General features: G+C 37.0%; 1 protein-coding gene across 1 annotated transcript in view; it reads left to right on the top strand.

Moving 5' to 3' along the window:
- Nucleotides 1–12,030, top strand: part of LOC136863838 (uncharacterized) — a 610,195-nt gene extending 598,165 nt beyond the window's left edge. The window contains exons 7-8 of the mRNA XM_068226111.1: nt 1,221–1,467; nt 11,021–12,030. Of these exons, the coding sequence (XP_068082212.1) occupies nt 1,221–1,467; nt 11,021–11,963 (1,190 nt within the window). The 3' untranslated portion in view covers nt 11,964–12,030. The remainder of the gene's footprint in view (nt 1–1,220; nt 1,468–11,020) is intronic.
- Nucleotides 12,031–19,768: the final 7,738 nt, after the last annotated feature.

Raw genomic sequence — 19,768 nt, forward strand, 5'->3', positions numbered from 1 at the left:
ATCCTCTTTATTAAGTATTATCGTTGTCGAAATCATAATATGGAAAGGATATTACAACATAGAACCTGATGGTCCTTGGCATGTTTGCCGAGTAGAATCTGTGGTTTACAACGTCCACCATGCGTGCAACTGCAGTTAATTCGTGATATTTCCTCCAGGTATCATCAGGAATTAGCACCACGCATTTTGGGATGAAGTGTTGTCAGTTCATATTAATTTCACTAAAATGAAGTGGACAGAAAATATCTGATGAACCGTATGAATGTACAATATTGATTTCGTTGCGTAAACTTGCCAAATGTTGTGATTTGGTGAGGTTATGAACAAATGTGGCAAATTATATGAATGTAGAAGTTCATTATTCACATTTTCGTAAATTTTAGAAAGCTTGCCGTATTTGTGAATATCACAAATTCATAATCATTGACAAGTTTAAGCAACGTAAGCAATAATGTACACATATATGCATTGTTAAAGGTGATTTGATAGAATCTGAGTATATTCTTGTAGAACTAAACACGCCATCTGTTACTAATAGTATCTTCACAGGTATTACCGGCTACGTGGCTGAATGGTCAGTGTAGTCACCTTTGATTCAGAAGTGCCCGGGTTCGATTCCAGGCTGGATCGGAGATTTTAACCTTAAATGGTTATTTTCCCTGGCTCGGGGACTGAATTTTGTACTGTACCCAACATTCCTCCAACTCACACACCACACACAACTCTATACTCCACTACAAAAATATGCAGTTCCCTTATACGACAGATGACGCCCATCCTCGTTGGACGGTCTGCCATACAAGTGCCGCATCAGACGAGCCAAACATGCCCTCAGACAATCTCGGCACTAAAAACCACACGATCAATAAATAAATTCACAGGATTGTTATAGCTTTCTAAGAGTCATATTTCGTGTTTCGACGACTGAAAAATCTTAAAAGTTAAATTAAAAAGTACTGACTGTTCGCTGACCGATTTCACACGGAATGCCTCCATATAATAACAAACTGTATCACGTCTTATGAATTAAGTACAAAGCAATATTTTCATCCTAGTGAAATGATAAATGGAATAATTTAGTAAGAATTGATAATTAAATTCAATGGGCAAAATAAATGAGAACAAATCTTTATGTTTATTGTGAGTGAATGTTATTTGTCATAGTTGTGTAAAACACTGTTCCTCTTTTAACTATCTGGTTTTCTTTTATTTGACTACAGGTGTCATTCAAGTCTCTACAACCTGTCAGAGTTCTGGAAGCTGGGAGAAAGTTAATATAACTTGTATATTAGATGGTGATCGCAATCTTCCCGTGAAATTAACAGGCAAGGAGTGGAGCCAAGAAACAAGTAATGATGAAGAAAATCAAGAGAAAGGAGTTGGAACGCCTGGATTAATTTCCATAGGCATCGTCTGTAGTTTACTTGTTATAGTGTTGGCAGTCCTTGCAATTGTCTTGGCGAGAAGGTAACAGTTTATTTAATCAGTGTAATTGAACTGCACGTGTGCCTTTAATTTCGTACTGAATAGAAAGCATGAATTCTTGCCGAACACAAACTTGCCTTTGCTGTTGTGAGTTGGGATCAGATTAGTGTTCACACCTTATTGCCCGTAGAGATATTTGTGTATGTTGTCTGAGTGAGTGATTGGGAATAGCGTCCCAGAACGAACTGTGTACATAAATACCGGGGTTGGCTTCTGTCAGAACTTGGACAGTAAGAGTAGAAAGTAAAATAGAATTTCCCTTTATTGATATTCCCTGTAAGACAAGTGGAATGCATAGGCCTACCGTCAAGCCTGCTGGTTATGTGGCATAACAGGTATTTATTCTCCTTTTCCCACTGTGGACATTTGGTTTAGAACCAAAAGAATATTCACTATCAAAAATATTACTAAGAACTGAAAAGTGAAATCTAGACATAAAGATACCGCGCCGACAGAAAATTGTTGTAGAGGAAGTTATGGTTATAAAGATGGATTTAGAATAAGGGGTTTTCATGTCAATTGGTGAACACATTGCATTAACTACCTCTCACATCATATAATTTAATTCCCACTAATATAAACTTTGTGTCGACGGAAACAAAAGGAAAAATGCGACATGGAAATGTCCTGCAGATTACATTCATATTTATCACGTAATCTTAATTTCTCACACATAATTGCCGTTTACACTATGCAACACTCCACTATTGAAAACTATCGTAGTTAAACAAATCTCAAATGACAGTCTCTTTCGTATTCCACTTCACAGAGAAACACACACAAAGATCTAATTTAATCGAGATTCACAGCTACAGTTAAAAGCAGTTCTAGGAATGTATGACAATGTGAAAAAACGAGATAACGAAGGACTATTTTAGTTTTTTTCGGATTGCTGCAGTACTGCTGTTAAAATCCTTCTGGTATGCACACTACCTGGATCTTCTCGGAATTCCTGGGCTGCCAAGTTCGCAGAATTGTTCAACAAACCCACCCCTCAAGTAGTACACAGCTATAAGCACTCTGGTTTTCTATGCTTGCATAATAGGAAAAAATTCACTCATCGTATAACAGTAAGAGATGTTCCTAATTACTTTTCTTGTTTGGGTTATTGTAGTACCGGGAGTAAAGCATATCCCCGTGCTCTGAAAAGTAATCGTAATGGAGAGATTTATCCCGAACGAGAGTATCGTTATATTGAGAAGAATTTTACATTGAATTGTTGGAAATTAATGCCAGGACCGGAATATTTTATCGTTACAGAGAGCATTATCGTTGTATAGGTAATCGTTGTATGGAGATTTCACTGAATTTAATTGATCATCTCGTTTATCTACCAACCCCCTCATATTCTTTCAGAAAATAAACGGAATGTTTCATTGTAAAGTAGCTTTTGATTATATTATTATATTATATTATATTTTCCTTTATTTGTAGTAGCGAAGTTAGGACTCATGGTCCTCTCTTACACTTAACCACACTTCATTAACATTGTACATCTGAGAGCAATACTCATAATCTTATCTTAAAACTACCATTACAAAATATGAAACAAAATAACATAAACTCTATAAATATTCTTAGTCATGTCTTAAAACTAACGTTACAAATTAAAAGTTGAATGACACAAAATACCATAAGCACAGTAAACGTACATTCATACACACATTCACTCTACCAGATTCATTCAGCACACATCGAGGAGATACTCACGGCATGACAACTTGAAGGAATTTAAGGATTTTATGGCTCTAATGTTGTGGGGGAGAGAATCGGTACAGCATGTGTTCAATATGTACACCCTAACGTCTCAAGTATTGCTCATAACGGTCCTGTAGCATACAATGTAAATTAGGGCTGCGCAGTAATAGTTTCTAATGGAAAACGTCGTTCAACAGGTGAACGATGGAAATTTAAGCAACTGCCTCTGAAGAGAAAGTTCATCTACTGGGGGCAGGAGGTACATTTCACCCAGTTTTGTCAACAGAGTTCACAAAATGATGATGGACTTCTAACCTGTACCATGAGCAGCGAATGAGGAACGAATCCCGGCACCGAAACACAGACCTTCACTCTATCTGAATCCAAAGTGAACTCTTTCAGAACGATCATATGTCCTGAAAACCACAGTATGAAACATCACTTTATACATAAGTGATCATACCCAATAGTTTACCACCCTAAGGAAACTTGCTCTGAATTTACTGTAGGTAGAGCGAACTTTTGTAACCAGTGAGGCAACTCGTTCTTCATTCGCTGCTTGTGATGCAAGTTAAAAGTATACTTCGATTCATTTTATGGCCTTTGACAATAGCTACATTTGAAATTTCACCTCTGTCTTCTATATACTGTAATATTTCCCTAAATAAGACCAGAATTCTTCACAGTAGCCGAAGGTAATTTACATTGTTCTGATGCGGACAAGGTTTTCCATTAGCAGCTAATATAGTGTATATGAACTGCACATTGTATGGGGCGATCAACGATATCAACAATGTTTTGCTTTCTCGACCTTAATGTGGAAGAGGTTCCACGTGAGACTTTACCAATGTCACCTATCTAACTTGAATGGCAACTCTAATTTTCACATTTGTTATGTTCACTTTTCTTCATTCACTACGTTATATTTAGTGTGTTCTTTCTTAAGGCATGTATTTCAAAAATGATGTTCAATTTATTTTATTCTATTTTGATGAAAAACTTCAGTGATTACAACTTTGAAATGAATTCTTTTTTGTTGTTAATAATTGCATTTATCTATAAGCAAGGGAACAGGAAGAATTGCAACAATTATCGAGGTATCTCATTGATTAGTACACCAGGCAAATTATTCACTGGCATCTTGGAAGGGAGGGTGCGATCAGTCGTTGAGAGAAAGTTGGATGAAAACCAGTGTGGTTTCAGACCACAGAGAGGCTGTCAGGATCAGATTTTCAGTACCCGCCAGGTAAATGAAAAATGCTACGAAAGGAATAGGCAGTTGTGTTTATGTTTCGTAGATCTAGAGAAAGCATATGACAGGGTACCGAAAGAAAAGATGTTCACTATACTGGAAGATTGTGGAATTAAATGTAGATTATTAAAATCCAACAAAGGTATTTATGTTGACAATTGGGCTTCGGTGAGAATTGATGGTTGAATGAGTTCTTGGTTCAGGGTACTTACAGGGTTTAGACAAGGCTGTAATCTTTCACCTTTGTTGTTCGTAGTTTACATGGATCATCTGCTGAAAGGTATAAAATGGCAGGGAGGGATTCAGTTAGGTGGAAATGTAGTAAGCAGTCTGGCCTATGCTGACGACTTGGTCTTAATGGCAGATTGTGCCGAAAGCCTGCAGTCTAATATCTTGGAACTTGAAAATAGATGCAATGAGTATGGTATGAAAATTAGCCTCTCGAAGACTAAATTGATATCAGTAGGTAAGAAATCCAAGAGAATTAAATGTCAGATTGGTGATTCAAAGCTAGAATAGGTCGATAATTTCAAGTATTTAGGTTGTGTGTTCTCCCAGGATGGTAATATAGTAAGTGAGATTCAATCAAGGTGTCATAAAGCTAATGCAGTGAGCTCACAGTTGCGATCAACAGTATTCTGTAAAAAGGAAGTCAGCTCCCAGACGAAACTATCTTTACATCGGTCTGTTTTCAGACCAACTTTGCTTTACGGGAGCGAAAGCTGGGTGGACTCAGGATATCTTATTCGTAAGTTAGAAGTAACAGACATGAAAGTAGCAACAATGATTGCTGGTACAAACAGGTGGGAACAATGGCAGGAGGGCACTAGGAATGAGGAGATAAAGGCTAATTTGGATGAACTATATGGATGAAGCTGTACTCTTAAACCGGCTTCGGTGGTGGGGTCATGTGAGGCGAATGGAGGAGGATAGGTTACCTAGGAGAATAATGGACTCTATTATGGATGTTAAGAGAAGTAGAGGTAGACCAAGATGACGATGGTTAGACTCGGTTCCTAACGATTTAAAGATAAGAGGTATAGAATTAAATGAGGCCACAACACTAGTTGCAAATCGAGGATTGCGGCGACGTTTAGTAAATTCACAGAGGCTTGCAGACTGAACGCTGAAGGGCATAACAGTGTATAATGATTATGTATGTATGTATGTATGTATGTATGTATGTTAATAATGATTTTTAAGTTAGGTCATATCGTGCTTATAACAATCAATTATTTTCATTGATTACATTGATGAGAAGTGACTAGGAACACAGGGCAAACACAGAACGAGAAACCGAGTGAGTGGGCAGTGCGATTTGGATTATGTAGCTGTTAGCATGTATCCGGAGATAGTGAGTTCGAACTCCACAATCGGCAGCTCTGAAGATATTTGTTTGTGATTTCCAACGGCATACCTCAATTAAGGCAACGATTGATTGCTCTCGCTTCTAGTCCTTTCCTATTCCATCGTTGCGAAAATACTTTACTTAGTCGATGCAAGTTTATAACTCTTGTATAAAATACGAAATATCAAAGAGATCCTAACGGGATTTTTGTTATCTTTACTTATCTTTATTTTACGTTTCATTCCTTTCCTCTCTTTGTCGTTTTCTTTTTGTCCTACATTTCCCGTATCAAGACTGCAGATCTGTCAAGACGGCCCTTGATTCAGTATTGATGTCTACCATCCTGATGAAACTGGTAAGCAGAAATGTGCTCGTAGGTGGCTGATAAGGAATGGATATTAAAGTTACAAAATTACTGATACATCAGGGCACACATGCCTTGGTATTTTGATGTTGAACCCGAACTTCAATTTTTTAAAGAAGATAGTTTTGCAGTTTTAGTTGTAGGATACATCATTTAATTAAGTGTCAATGTCAGCAAACTGTTCGACTATCACCTAATTGATTTATTTTGTAATGACAATAATCTGTCGGATTTGAGTTTCCAATACTACATTTTAATAATAAATGCAAAAATTAATAGTCTGTATCAATCTTAAATATTTCATGGTACTGAAAATGCCATCCATTATTGGTTGGCATTTTCACCGACCCGCACTCTTTGACGTTTAATAATTCATAACTACGCCTATTTAAGAAAATGACTGTATTTAAGATTTGTGCTTTGGATAGCAAGGGTAAGTGAATATGTGCAATATGTTTAGACTAGGATAATGAAGAGACATGAAAACATAAATTATTTTTAAGGCTTTAAAAATTCATTTTGGAAAATGTATATTATACATACAGGTATGTGATGCTTGAGTCGTATGTTGTGTGATCATTGACTGATATATATGATTTAAAGACACTGAATTATCGCACTTAAGAAGCCTTAAAAAAGGGTAAATCATGTATGATACACAATCCTATTTTGTAATAAATATGAAATATCGACTGGCTGTTTGTTCGTTAACTGTATTTAAGAGAACCATTATTTACACCTGTTTGCAGTATGTGTAAGAATATGTGTACATTTTGAAGTTATTCCAGCAATTAAGAGATAAAACTTAATATATATAGTTTTCCTTCGGGTATTTATGCTTTATTTCATTTTTTAATCGCTCGCATTCTTCTATGTCCTTTATTAGAGTTTTCTTGTCATTTATGTAAAAGATCAGCATTATTCATTTTATGATTTTGTGTATAACGAATAGGTTTTAATTGAACTGGTCATCGACCAAAGTAAGACCAAAATATAAGACCAAAAAGTACAGAGTTCAAAACAAAATCTGTACAACAATGTTTTTTGAACGTGGGAACATACGATATCAGAATCTTGTGTTACTGATGTAACTCTTTCATCTGAGTTGTTCAATAACAAAAAGTATTCAAGGAAAAGAGAACAGGGCTGTGCCGAGTCCATTTTCTAACAACAGCCAATAGTAAAAATGTGTTCATTTAAATTTTTGTCGCTTTCAAATTATTTGAAGATTTACACTTTTACGACTCACTATAATGTACTTCTGCTCGGAGCTCATATATTGGTAAATTTAATTAATTTAATTTATATCAGGTAGAATGTGCTCTCGCGTAGCGTTCGGTCTCAATGAAATAGAATTACTCGATTTATACTTCAGTATGTATTGGTTTCACATATTTGTTTTGTTTCTCTAATGTGCTGTCCTATGTAGGCTATACTCACGTCCGGATGTCTTACATCAACAGATTGTCTAGATAGTTTCTCTGCCTCATTCTAACCCCTGGACAACATCAACTCACCGAGCCATCTGGCTGTGCGGTTTGGTTCGCGTAGCTGTGAGCATTCATTAGAGAGCTAGTGGGTTCGAACCCCACTGTCGACAGTCCTGACGGTGGTTTACCTTGCTCCCCTATTTTCACGTAGGTCACGGTCGCTTCCGTCCCTCTCCCATCATATCATTGTAATAATACCACTTTGCGTGTTTTTTCTTTTTACAATTTACTTTACGTCGCACCGACACAGGTCTTATGGCGACGATGAAATAGGAAAGGACTAGGAGTGGGAAGAAAGCGGCCGTGGTCTTAATTAAGGTACGGCCTCAGAATATGTCTGTTGTGAAAATGTGAAACCACGTAAAACCATCTTCAGGACTGCCAACAGTGGGGTTCGAATCCAATATCTCCTGGATGCAAGCTCACAGCTGCGCGCCCCTAACCGCACGGCCAACTCGGCCGGTCCATGTTGTTTCGGTGCGAAGTAAAACAGATAGCAGAATTTAAAAAATCAAACCACACGATAAAATTGCTTTTATTTGTGTGAAAATGAGCTCATGACTTTAGGTAGAGCAGTAACTGAAGTTCTAACATTGTTCTTGTTAAAGATATCATCCCTGATGGTCATAAATCCATGAAGATTTGAATGTTGTTCTAATAAAAGGGCAACCAAATGATAAATCAATTACGGTAATATAGAAAAAGAGGACGAGAAGAGAGATCATCTATTTGAAGACAGTAGTGTAAGAAGGATGTGCAGCTTTTCGTTATGGGTTTTCACGCTTGTTCTTGTTTCCTCTCCCTGTTCCCACACTGTCTGGTCATTGTAACTTATCCCGTTATATTTTCCTCTTTATACTCTTTTCCTTATACATTAAACTTGATCTGTTACGTCACATGTCTGTTCCTCTTTATTACGTTGATCATGGAGATACTTTGAGATTTCTCCTTCTATGCATGTCCCGCGTTCTTATTATCTTGTTGTCTGTTGCCTTCTTTGTCTTTATACCGCCTTCTTTTTATCCAACATTTCCCATATTAAGACGGCATTGAAGATGTGGAGACTGTTGTAGTCTTACGTGTTTTCATGTTTACCAATATTTCATATCCCTCTCGCTCCCTCCACCCACAATTACCTGGTATTGTGTTTATCATCTTATGGGTTCCTATACTTTTACATGCCGTATTTACTCGCGTATTTCCCCTCCCCCCTTTTTTTTACTTTTTCGACGTCGAAAACGGGTAGGAAAAATTATGCGAATCTAAATTAAAAATAGAACTGAAAATCGAACATAATTACCTTACTTAAGTTACGAAATTTATTTAGGCATAAAATAGTACAAAATAATCGAACATGTGTATAACACAACTAATTTTAATAAAAACTTGAAGGCAATAATGCGTTCCCTAGCAATCATTATACAGAACCCGTCGTATTTTAATGTCACATGAGAATGCTCTGAAGATAGGAGCCAGATACCTCAAATAAATAGAATACTGTATTAGGGTAAAATCTGTCAAATTGCCTACGCTAATAGGTATTTCACTTCAGAGAAATAGACTTACCATGTCATTCATCGTAGCTTTCTTCCGAAGTCGTCTGCGATGAATCACTCTCATTCTCTTCCATCGGAGTGTGATCTGCATTTCCGATTTGCGATAGCAGGTATTAGTGCTCGCGATGCTTCTTGCACGATTCTGTTCACTGTGGTCCTTCGTAAGTCGCTGGCATAGAGATGTCCTTCTTCGAAGAGAAAGATTATTCCTTTTAACGAACCGACAAAGCCACACTCTGCTTTCATTAAAAACAGGAATTTACTGGGGTTTTGCTACTTCTACAGCCTTTAAATGGAGCATCTCGTGGGAATCTTAAAAGCCATAATTTCTCAATTGATTTACTTAAGAAGCAACTTCCTTTTGATTTTCTGGATCTTCCCGATTTTGATCCTCGAAATGATAAGTTGTTTTCTTCGTACACTGTAATTCACATTTCTGCTTCTGCCAGTAACGCACGTGTGATGGTGCTACGGAAAATTCACGAGATGCAGCAAGGTTGCCGTTATATTCGACAAATTCTATTAAAAACAATTTAAATTGTGCGTCGTTATTACTGTTTTTCTTTCCCAGCACATCACTAACAAACACTTCGCACAACAATTCATACGTAAGAACATTGTTGAAAGCGATTACTGTATGCAAGCGAGTCACAGCTGATAACAAGGCTAGCAGTCATAGGTGTGTTGTGACCCCGGGTCCTGGAATGTTGAGTAATTAATCACTTCCTCCTCTCCTAGCATGGGAAATATAAACTGGAATTTACAAACTAGTTCCCGATTTCCGTACATCGGCATGAATCGTGAAGACAATTAGTAGAAGCAAAGCAAAGCAAAGTCACCTCCGTACAGGCCATGAAGGCCGTTGGAGGAGTGGAAGGTAAAGGCTTCCACCATTGTTATCCTCGACACGTGATGGGGTGGAGTGGTTAGCTCTACGCACGGCCGCCTTTACCCCCAGGAACTAACGGTCCTCATTTTTGGCGTAGGCTGAGTGAACCTCAGGGCCATGTGCACCTCCGGAAGTGGAAATCTCGTTTCTTAAATTTTACGACTTCCTGACGGGGATTCGAACCCACGTCCTTCCGGGCGAACCGAGCACGCCTTTACCACCTCGGCCAGGCAACCCCTCGCAACTAGTGGAAACCGTACATACAACCAGGGGAAAAATATGCGATTATATTGTTTTTACAAATTTTCGTTCTAAATAACAGGGAGAAAAAAATTATGCGACGGGGGAAATTACGCGAGTAAATGCAGTATTACTTGATTTATATATACAGTATTTCTATATATTTCCGCTGACGAATCTCAGTACCTTTACATTGCATATTGGCTGCTAAGAGATGTTCAGTGGAGTTCTAGTAAGTTAGCAAGGTATCTTTTGTGTGCAACATATAGGGTAAAACTAATGTTCCATGCATATATTGTCGTTGGGATACCACAGTGCAGTTAATACACTGCCTTAAATTCACATAATTTTAAAACTATCAGTCTGAAAATTGTATTGGGAAAAATTGTGAACAGTTTACTTACACTTGTCAGAATTATTTTCATCCTTAAGTGCTTTTCATTGCTTTGATTATTTGATTACTGACAGAAATTAATATTAATTTTAATAATTGACAATAAATTTAAATATTAGTTAAGAACACTTTTTCTAGAACTTGAGCAATTTTTAATCAATCCAAACCTCTCCATTTAATTACATGAAAACATATTGAGAATACATTTTGGTTACGCTATTTTTATGAGTGTAGAAATAACAGTTGAAAAAACATTTTAACTACACCACTTCATGAATTTCATCTGTGTATATTTATTTTCCAGGTTCCGATCAAAGAAAGCTGCGCAGGCAACACAGCAATCATCGACTAATGATCTGATAAATGGTAGCAACAAGGAGGGTTCAGGTGATACTCCTGCAACAAGTTCTTCAGCTCCTGCTGTATCTGCAGTAACAATCACTCCTGCACCTCCGCAAGTTCTTGGTGCAAATGAAGAGAAGATCGAAGCAAGTAATATGTTACCACTTTTTTCACGAAATCAAGAAAACTTACGCTATGACACCCTACAGTCCTTTCCCAGTGCGAGTAGTTATAATTCTACTGTAGTGACAGATGTAGAAGATCACAACTTTTCAAGAATGAAAAGTCAAGAAAAACTTAGGAGACCACCTAACTCGGTTTATGAATGTATGAAGCTTCGACCTACTTGTAGTCATGATCCAGCTGATCCTTCTCGGAGTCTTCAACAACTTGCTGCAGAATCTTCTTATGAAATGTTCCAGTCTAAAGAAATGCCTGGAAACACAGTTAAAGCCAAAGGTAAGACAACTCGATCTTTCCCTGCAGCACTGAAGTTATTTCTTCAACCATCCTCGAAAGCAGCAGAATCTGAGCTAAATGAAGGTCCAGCCCCCACTGAAGTTTTGGCCCTATATGCTCAGGTAGACAAGTCTAAGAAGAGGAAATATCGACCAGATATGGCTATTAGAGGTGAGAGCGAAATGGCTGCAAGTCACTCGTCTTGTCCTAGAGATGAGGACTGTGAATGTACAAAATATCCTATCAGTGATATTGCTAGAATATCACAGGAAACCTGCAATCCAGTTGTGTGGAACGGAAATTCTAAAGACTGTGGTGACATATATCGAGAATGTGCTCTTTCCAATGGTAGGCCATTACCACCAGTTCCCAGCATTCGCTTTATACAAAACAGTAAATTAAATTCTGAAATTAAGGCTCAAACCATTGAATGTGATCAACTATAAAACAATGATGCGGTTATAAAACTAAATTCTGAAACATTTTAGGATCAAAATACATTAAGAAACTTCTTGGGTGTAAATGTGATTCAGTATGTGTCCCATGCAGTTGATGACACAAAAATGTACTTCTGTGATGATAACTTTTAACCTCCCAATTATATATTTGTAAGATGGTGAAGATAGAATTATCGATTGTACAATTGACATTGGACATTTTAACTTTTAAAAAGTGTTGAGTATATGATGCACATATCTTCATTGTATAAAAGGTCTTGTATTTTTAACTTGTCATTTCCTTATTATGGTTTACCTTGTCATTGTGTTGTTGATATCTTGGTGTAAATGAAGGGTACTAGACGCGGGATGGTGGGGTGTGCAAGATTTTAGGAAATATCAAAACGATTGTCTGAATGATCAGTTATGTTTCTGATATATCTGTTCTAGCTATAAGCACAGCAGCTTCAGGTCAGTACACAGTATTCCACAATTATTGTTTATACACAGGTTTAATGCCACTTTAGCCTTAGATAAGTGTGTCATTGTAATGTTTTATAGCTGATTTATTAATCAAAGGCTTTTATTGTATTATCTACTAATTTCAATTTGCTCTGTCAGAGGTTCTTGTTTTTATGATGAGCTGTTACAAAGAAAAGGGTCCTTCCTATGTCTTTCTACTTAAAATCAAACTTGGTAACTACCATACCTTTAAGGGTTAAGACTGGCTAGTAAAATATAAGTGGAAATGATGAATGTTTCCTGTAACCTACGTGTATTCCAAGGTTACTTCTAGGACTAGACCTTTTTTATACTTACTGAATCAAATAATATATTAACAGAATAACATAATTAATATCAAATTAACTCATGCAACCCTGATGTTTATCAGCAACTATTTTAGATATTAAACCAAGGAGAAATTATGTCCCTATGGTAATTCACATATACACTTCTAATGTATGTAAGAAGAAATTAAGAAGAGAGTTTGACGTTTTCCTCGCCTGCAAGTTACTTCAAAAGATATAATTTCAAAGTGTATGATGTGTTGGATGTGAAAAGTGAAAATGTAGGGAATAACAAAGATAGGAAAGAATTAAACATGTTACTAATTCTCCTGACTATTCAATTTATAACTTAATGAACAGCATATTTTTAAACTCGAGTTTATAAATTTAAAGAGGGCACATTTGTAGGTGAAAATGTGATCGAGTTACTTTTTACTTCTGAAGCAAGGCAAGAATACCTTTCAGGATGGCAGTTACTCAGTCAAGATTAAAGAAGAGGTGAAAACCATGCAATGGGAGCAAGAGAAGAATATAATTGTGAAGGAAGTATGAACAGAAACACAGTGTGGTAAGAATAAGTTTGCCTTTTCTTTCCTCCCTGGAGCAGATGGAGCGTATGTGAACTATGGGAAGTGTCATAGACATCATAAACTTAAAATGAGAATTGTGTCACTGTAGCTGAATTGTTTACTTTAGGTGAAAGGTAATGATTGTCCTTTCCATCTTTCTGTACTTCGTAACATATGTTAAATGACTCCTTACATGACAGATTGTAGTAGATTTATTGCACTCTCCTTCTTTCTTTCTGTGAAAATGGAGCTTGAGCAGCATAATATTATATTTGTAACCAGTGGAGTCAGTGTTAATTTATGTTGAAAAATATGACTGTTCATATGTTAATTGTAAATTAATGTACAAAGTGGATTTGTTTGCTATGCTCCATTAAATGAAATATGAAAATAGCATCGTTTGTAATTTTAACAGTCTTCTTTCCTGGTTAGTCATCATGATACTGTTCTTTTAAGTCATGGCAATCTTCACGCTCTGTAGGATAATTTGCTCATTCTCATGCAAGGCAATGATTTCACAAGAGAACCAATAAGGGCTTTTCAGAATTTGAGTAACAGTTTCAGCTCTTGATAATGAACTCTTATAAGAACCACAGAAATCTTTTGACTACCTAATAGTGTCAAGGATTAAATTTTGAGGGTATTCTGAATAACTCATATACTGGGTGCCTGCCATTAGTGACATAATTTGATAGTAAATAAATATGACCATATAGTTGAGAAGCCCTCTTTGCCACTAATAGCATGATGAAGGAAGAAAGACAGAAATAAACGGCATCGTACACCAGGATATCATTAAGACTGAAAGCAGAGACAGTAATTGTATAGCAGGGCCACTGAATGTCAGGCAATTCTACAAAGAATCTATTAATTTACGACCATAATGCATCTAAAACCACAAATATTGTTACATTAAACCAGAAGATATAGGAAACTTCACTACCGTAGCTCTTGTACACAACGTCTCATTCACAGTGCTCAGAAGTGCAGAGAATATCAAGGTAGAGTAGGCAAGATATCAGTATATCAAAACTAAAATATGACACACCCGACTGAAAACAAAACGAACGTCATATCATGAATTTACCACTTCCCATACTTGATGATTTCTCTAGTTAGGAATGAAGAAGAAACACCAGCAAATCTTCAATCTCATAAATGCCGTTATGAAAAATATAATTTTCTTCAAATTTTCTGATTGACAGTTTGTGTTGGGAAAAGTATCTTTTTGAAATTAACTGTTACTGGAAATTTTGGTTAAATTACTAAAATCTACCTCATTCATTTATTATTACAGTATTATTTTACATCATGATCCAAAGAATCTCAAAGCTCTGAGCTGTATTTATGCTGCCATATTCAGGCACAATTACTTCAGACTAATATCACAATAATAACTAGCCTACGAATATTAATGCCTATGGTGAGAAAATGAAAAGGAATTTTAATTAATGTAAAACTAAGGATGAAATTATTGACTTCATTCGTAAAATCTTCCTCGGTGTGGAGGAAAATTTTGGCTTGAATTCAACTATGAAAGTGTTTACCGAGAGCGGTTCAACTCTCTGCTTTCTTTTATAATAGCAGGAAACAAAACTCTTCCTCAGAAGTGTCAACACCTTGCAAAATTCCTGAAATATGACGACAGAACAATGCCCAGAAAGCAATGACTAAGAAAATGAGAAGTAGATTTTGTCAAGAATGAATAGGTCGGTCACTTTGCACAAGATCCTCTACTTCAGATTTCTACAAACCTATAGTAACACAAATGTCTACTGTATATCAACAACATTAGCAAAAAAAGAGTAAAATAAATAGGTATAAAAATTGTTTATTTAAAATATACAAGAACGAACCTTGACTGTGATGACGCTATCCAGGAAATCCTACACCAACAGTGTCAAGAATGTAACTCTCAAGATATGTTTTGTAAACACATGTGAAGACATCAACAAATAATGTGTATGCCATATAGACTTGACCACAATCATTCTGTAAACATTAACATCGTTGATTTACATTTAACTCTTTAAGGAGGTGTTGTTAAATGGACGTTGTCAAAGTCAATAATAATTCTATAATATTTATTTTAACATCCTCTTGGAAGTACAGTCACTCTGTATCTATTTCAATTGATATGAAAAATGAAATGCCGTATGGCTTTCAGTGCCGGGATATCCCAGGACGGGTACGGCTCGCCAGGTGCAGGTCTTTTTATTTGACGCCAGAAGGCGACCTGCGCGTCGTGATGAGGATGAAATGATGATGAAGACAACACATACACCCAGCCCTCGTGCCATTGGAATTAACCAATTAAGGGTAAAATCCCCGACCCGACCGGGAATCGAACCCGGGACCCTCTGAACCGAAGGGCAGTACGCAGACCGTTCAGCCAATGAGTCGGACTCTATTTCAATTAATGAAGCTAGCAAGAAGCATAAATCCGTGGAATATAAAGTATTTAGTAACATATCACGATTCAGTTTGGACAAAATATATATCCTTCAAAAGGAAATTAGAGGAGCAAACTGGATAATAACTGAGAGCTACTACATTCTTCAACAGGCTGGAATGTAGATTCTCTAAAGTGAATGATCAAGTGCGGCAGACATAAAGAAGCATGGAGCTATTAAAGGTAGATATTGCTTACATTAGCTGTGAGTACTTGAGACAGAAGCCCTAAATAGCCTTACCAAAATGCGTCAGATAGTCACAGAACTTAAAAACTTATATGAACGGAGAAAAATGTAAGTTTATGTTTGACAAGGCTGAATTAAAATGGCATAAAAATGCATGTCATCGTATAAAACGTTAAGCAGGTAAAATTGGCGAGAAGAATTCCGAGACCATTACATAATTTATAAACAGTTCAAAAAAAGGTTTCAATCCAATGAAATGTTATTAATGATCCGACGTTATTTGTCGAAGTGCATTTCTGGAATAATATCGACGCATTTATCTAGCGTTTTCATCGGAATATACATGTCCCGCTTAGACTGTAGTTCACCTTTGTTGCGCTGCCTCTGTGACAGACGCATGTCAGTTCGTTTTCATTCACCGATGTGGATACTGTTAGTGACTGCAGAGATGATCCGATCATGCCACAGCACAAATAACGTATAGGTTCGTTAACCTCGTTCAAATTGATGTTGTACAAGGGGCGTGTCACAATGTGATGTATCTGGGATCTGGAGGTGATACATAGAGATTGGTAATGTTAATTTTTGACCACGATATGCTCACTGGAGGTTCACAACACCTGCTCAGGACCGCTATGTGAGAATTAATGCATCCTGGAACAACACTTCAGCAGCAAGGGAGATACGTGATCACCTGACCAGACCATGTGCAGTCGCCTTCTCAAGGGGTAGGCTTACCTGCTAGGACACCCATGAGACGCCCTTATGACAACAGATAACATCGGCAGAAGAGCCTTCAATGGGCACGGGGTCATCGAGAGTGGACAGCTAAAGAATGGTCTCATATTCCGTTCACTGACAAAACAAGGACTTGTTTCAGGTCAGATTCCAGAAGGCTGAGGGTGTGGGGAAGACGAGGTGCACAGGCAAGGCGTTGTGCTGTGCGAGACGTCCAGGCATAAAGAGGTGGATGAACCCTGGTATGGGCAGGAATATTTTTTGGAAATCGAACGCCTTTAGTTCGGATTGAGGGAACAATGACGGTTGGGCGGTAGATCACAAATGCCCTTAAGACTAATATGCACCCTTACTGACAGGTTTTGGGAAAATATTTCCGCCGGTGGATGATAATGCCCGCACACACCTTGAAAGAGTCGTTGATCAATACTGTCAACAAGCCGTTATTAAAAGAATTAATTGGCCTGCAGTAAATCCAGTCATGTACTGCATAAACATGCCTGGAACCTTCGAAAAATTGCCATTGTGCTGTAGCACGCCAACAGCAACCTAACTCTGCACAGGAGCTGATATCAGCTGACAGATATAAAAGGAAAATTTACCACAAAATAGCCTGGACAGGTTCATTCACAGTATCCCTCGACGCGAGAGGAAACATATGGGTTCTCGAGGAGGTCACACACGGTACTGCTCCATGTAGAGAGTGACAAGATAAGCTAGGTAGTGTATTTTGGTTATTGTAATGATACAAAACGAAACGCGTTGCATTATTCGTGTTGTTTTGTAAAACATGCATTTGCAACATGCTTGCATAAAGGGAAAGTGCTATTTTATGACATTTTTCGTACAATAAATCTCCGATGCAAAACCTCTTTCAATAATTTTGATATAGTTTTTATACCCGTGTATTAAGATATGAAGAAGTTTTTAAAAACCTTTAATAGTTCTTGCCATAGTATTTTCCTGCCTGACTCACACGATCTTGAGGGTTGGTTGACTTTGAAGATGTTATATTCCAGACTCTTTTTTTCTAAATAAAATTGTCATTTCTTTTAGCCTAGATCAAAAGGTGCCACGTACAAAATGAGACCAGGTAAAAAATAGAAAACAGAGTTTCTGCATGACAAAAAGGTTACAAAGGTTGAATAAGACTCTGTATTTAAGAAAGTTTTATATGGAACCAGTGTGCAAGCACTGTTATAAATACATTAATATTTGTGAAGTACGACCACCAACGATAGAGGAAGAAATGAGACACATAATCATTAGTATTATGAAAAGAAGATATAATTGCACAGGGAGGAAGGAGAATGTTTACAGAAAGGAGTAGCCAATAATGCTGATGGTAGGAGTGATATGATAATTTTACTGCCTAGTTTGGATCCAAATTTAGAATTGCGCGATAAGAACCTATTAATCTCAATACCAGCACTGAAACTTCGTAGCCATGAATTTAGTTTAATCTGTGTTAATTAATATAAAAAGATGGGCAGAATTAAAGTGTTTAAAATAAATACTACAAGAACCATTTCAGGTCAGCTTCGTACCTCAAATAACAAGATCATTTATTCAGACAAAGAAGCTTACTTGAGGAATGTTCCTGGGAGATATGAGTCTATTCTTTTATATACATGAACGAAATGGAATTTCCCAAGAATGTCACGGAGCGCGACAGTAATACTTGCTGTAGTCATAGTTATTGCAGGAAGAGACAACATATTGCCTTCCTTGTCAGGACGGTCAGAAATGCTAGAAAAGGGCAATAAAACCAACAATTTTAGCAAACCTAATGCAGAAGAATTAATTAGATGAAATATGATGTATATTGGTGATTTTTTAGTTGTAAAAATTTAAGAAAGAGGCGTAATAAAAAGTATTCTCATCATTTATAAAGAGCACTCAGTTATAAGTTATTATTGAGATTCCACGGCCTCCTGTTAACTACTAAATTAATAATAGCGATCTGCTGAAAATGAAAGTTATTCTAATTTTGGGATGGAATTCACGATGGAACAAAAATTATATAGACAGTTTTAGTTTGGCTCACATTTACCATACTACCCCAAACAACCAGAAGCCAAGTCAATGGAAGAAAGATATCTGTTCCGATGAATTTCCTTTCCATTGCACCATTCAGGTAGGTATAGTATTTGAACTTGTCATCATTAAGTTAGGAAAGGAAAGAGTGCATCTGCCTAGCGATAAACTTCCCTGAAAACTACCTACGGAAGTGGTCTCCTTCATCAGTATAATATACTGCATCGTACTGCACAGGAAGTTTGTGAATAAATTGAAGAGCATTGTACCCAGTTCGTGAGATAATTCTTACCTCGAAGTTCTCCCGATCTTAATCTCCAAGCCTGTCAGGCTACAAGAGTTCTACAATCTGCTGTTTATGTCCAGATATTCTGGACCATCTTTTGTGATTTTGCACAGTTGAAGCCTTAGTTGCTTATATTACTATAGAGAATCATTGAAGAAATCTGGTTTTCATAACGTGTTGGTTCATCAACGTAGGCCTCACTGAATGTGAAGGAGTGTTTAAGGACATGAAAGAAACTGGATCAAAAACAATACACCTTTACCTAATTCCCCTTTATTATTTTGGCTGCAGCAATGTATACGCACCACTATTCCTCATATATTAGACACTGCATTTTTTTCTACATCTACATCATTAAAATTCAGTGATAATTTATGAATGGCGAGCCTATTATAGATATTACATCCTCTCTACCACTCTGGTTGGATATCAGTGACATTTATTCTCTGTAGAAAACCTGCCATACTTTATAAATTTTAGTGTATATTAAGATACGTACAGTCATGGTGCATTCATATCTTCCTCTGCTAGCACAACAGCGCAATCTCGACACTTTAGCAAGCCGCAAGGTTTTCCCTAGGCCACAGTAAAGTGTCTCTTATGTATGTACAAGAAGGATTTTACCAGCACAGTATGTCGTCATGCCTCATGGTTCTATGTGAACTGAAGAAAAATAATCGCTCTGAGTGTCTTCTAAATGTAACTCAGGAAACATCACTATATATTTTGAATAAGATAAACTAACCAGAATACTGAG

Source organism: Anabrus simplex, chromosome 2, assembly GCF_040414725.1.
Source record: "Anabrus simplex isolate iqAnaSimp1 chromosome 2, ASM4041472v1, whole genome shotgun sequence".
NCBI classification, from domain to species: Eukaryota; Metazoa; Arthropoda; class Insecta; order Orthoptera; family Tettigoniidae; genus Anabrus; species Anabrus simplex.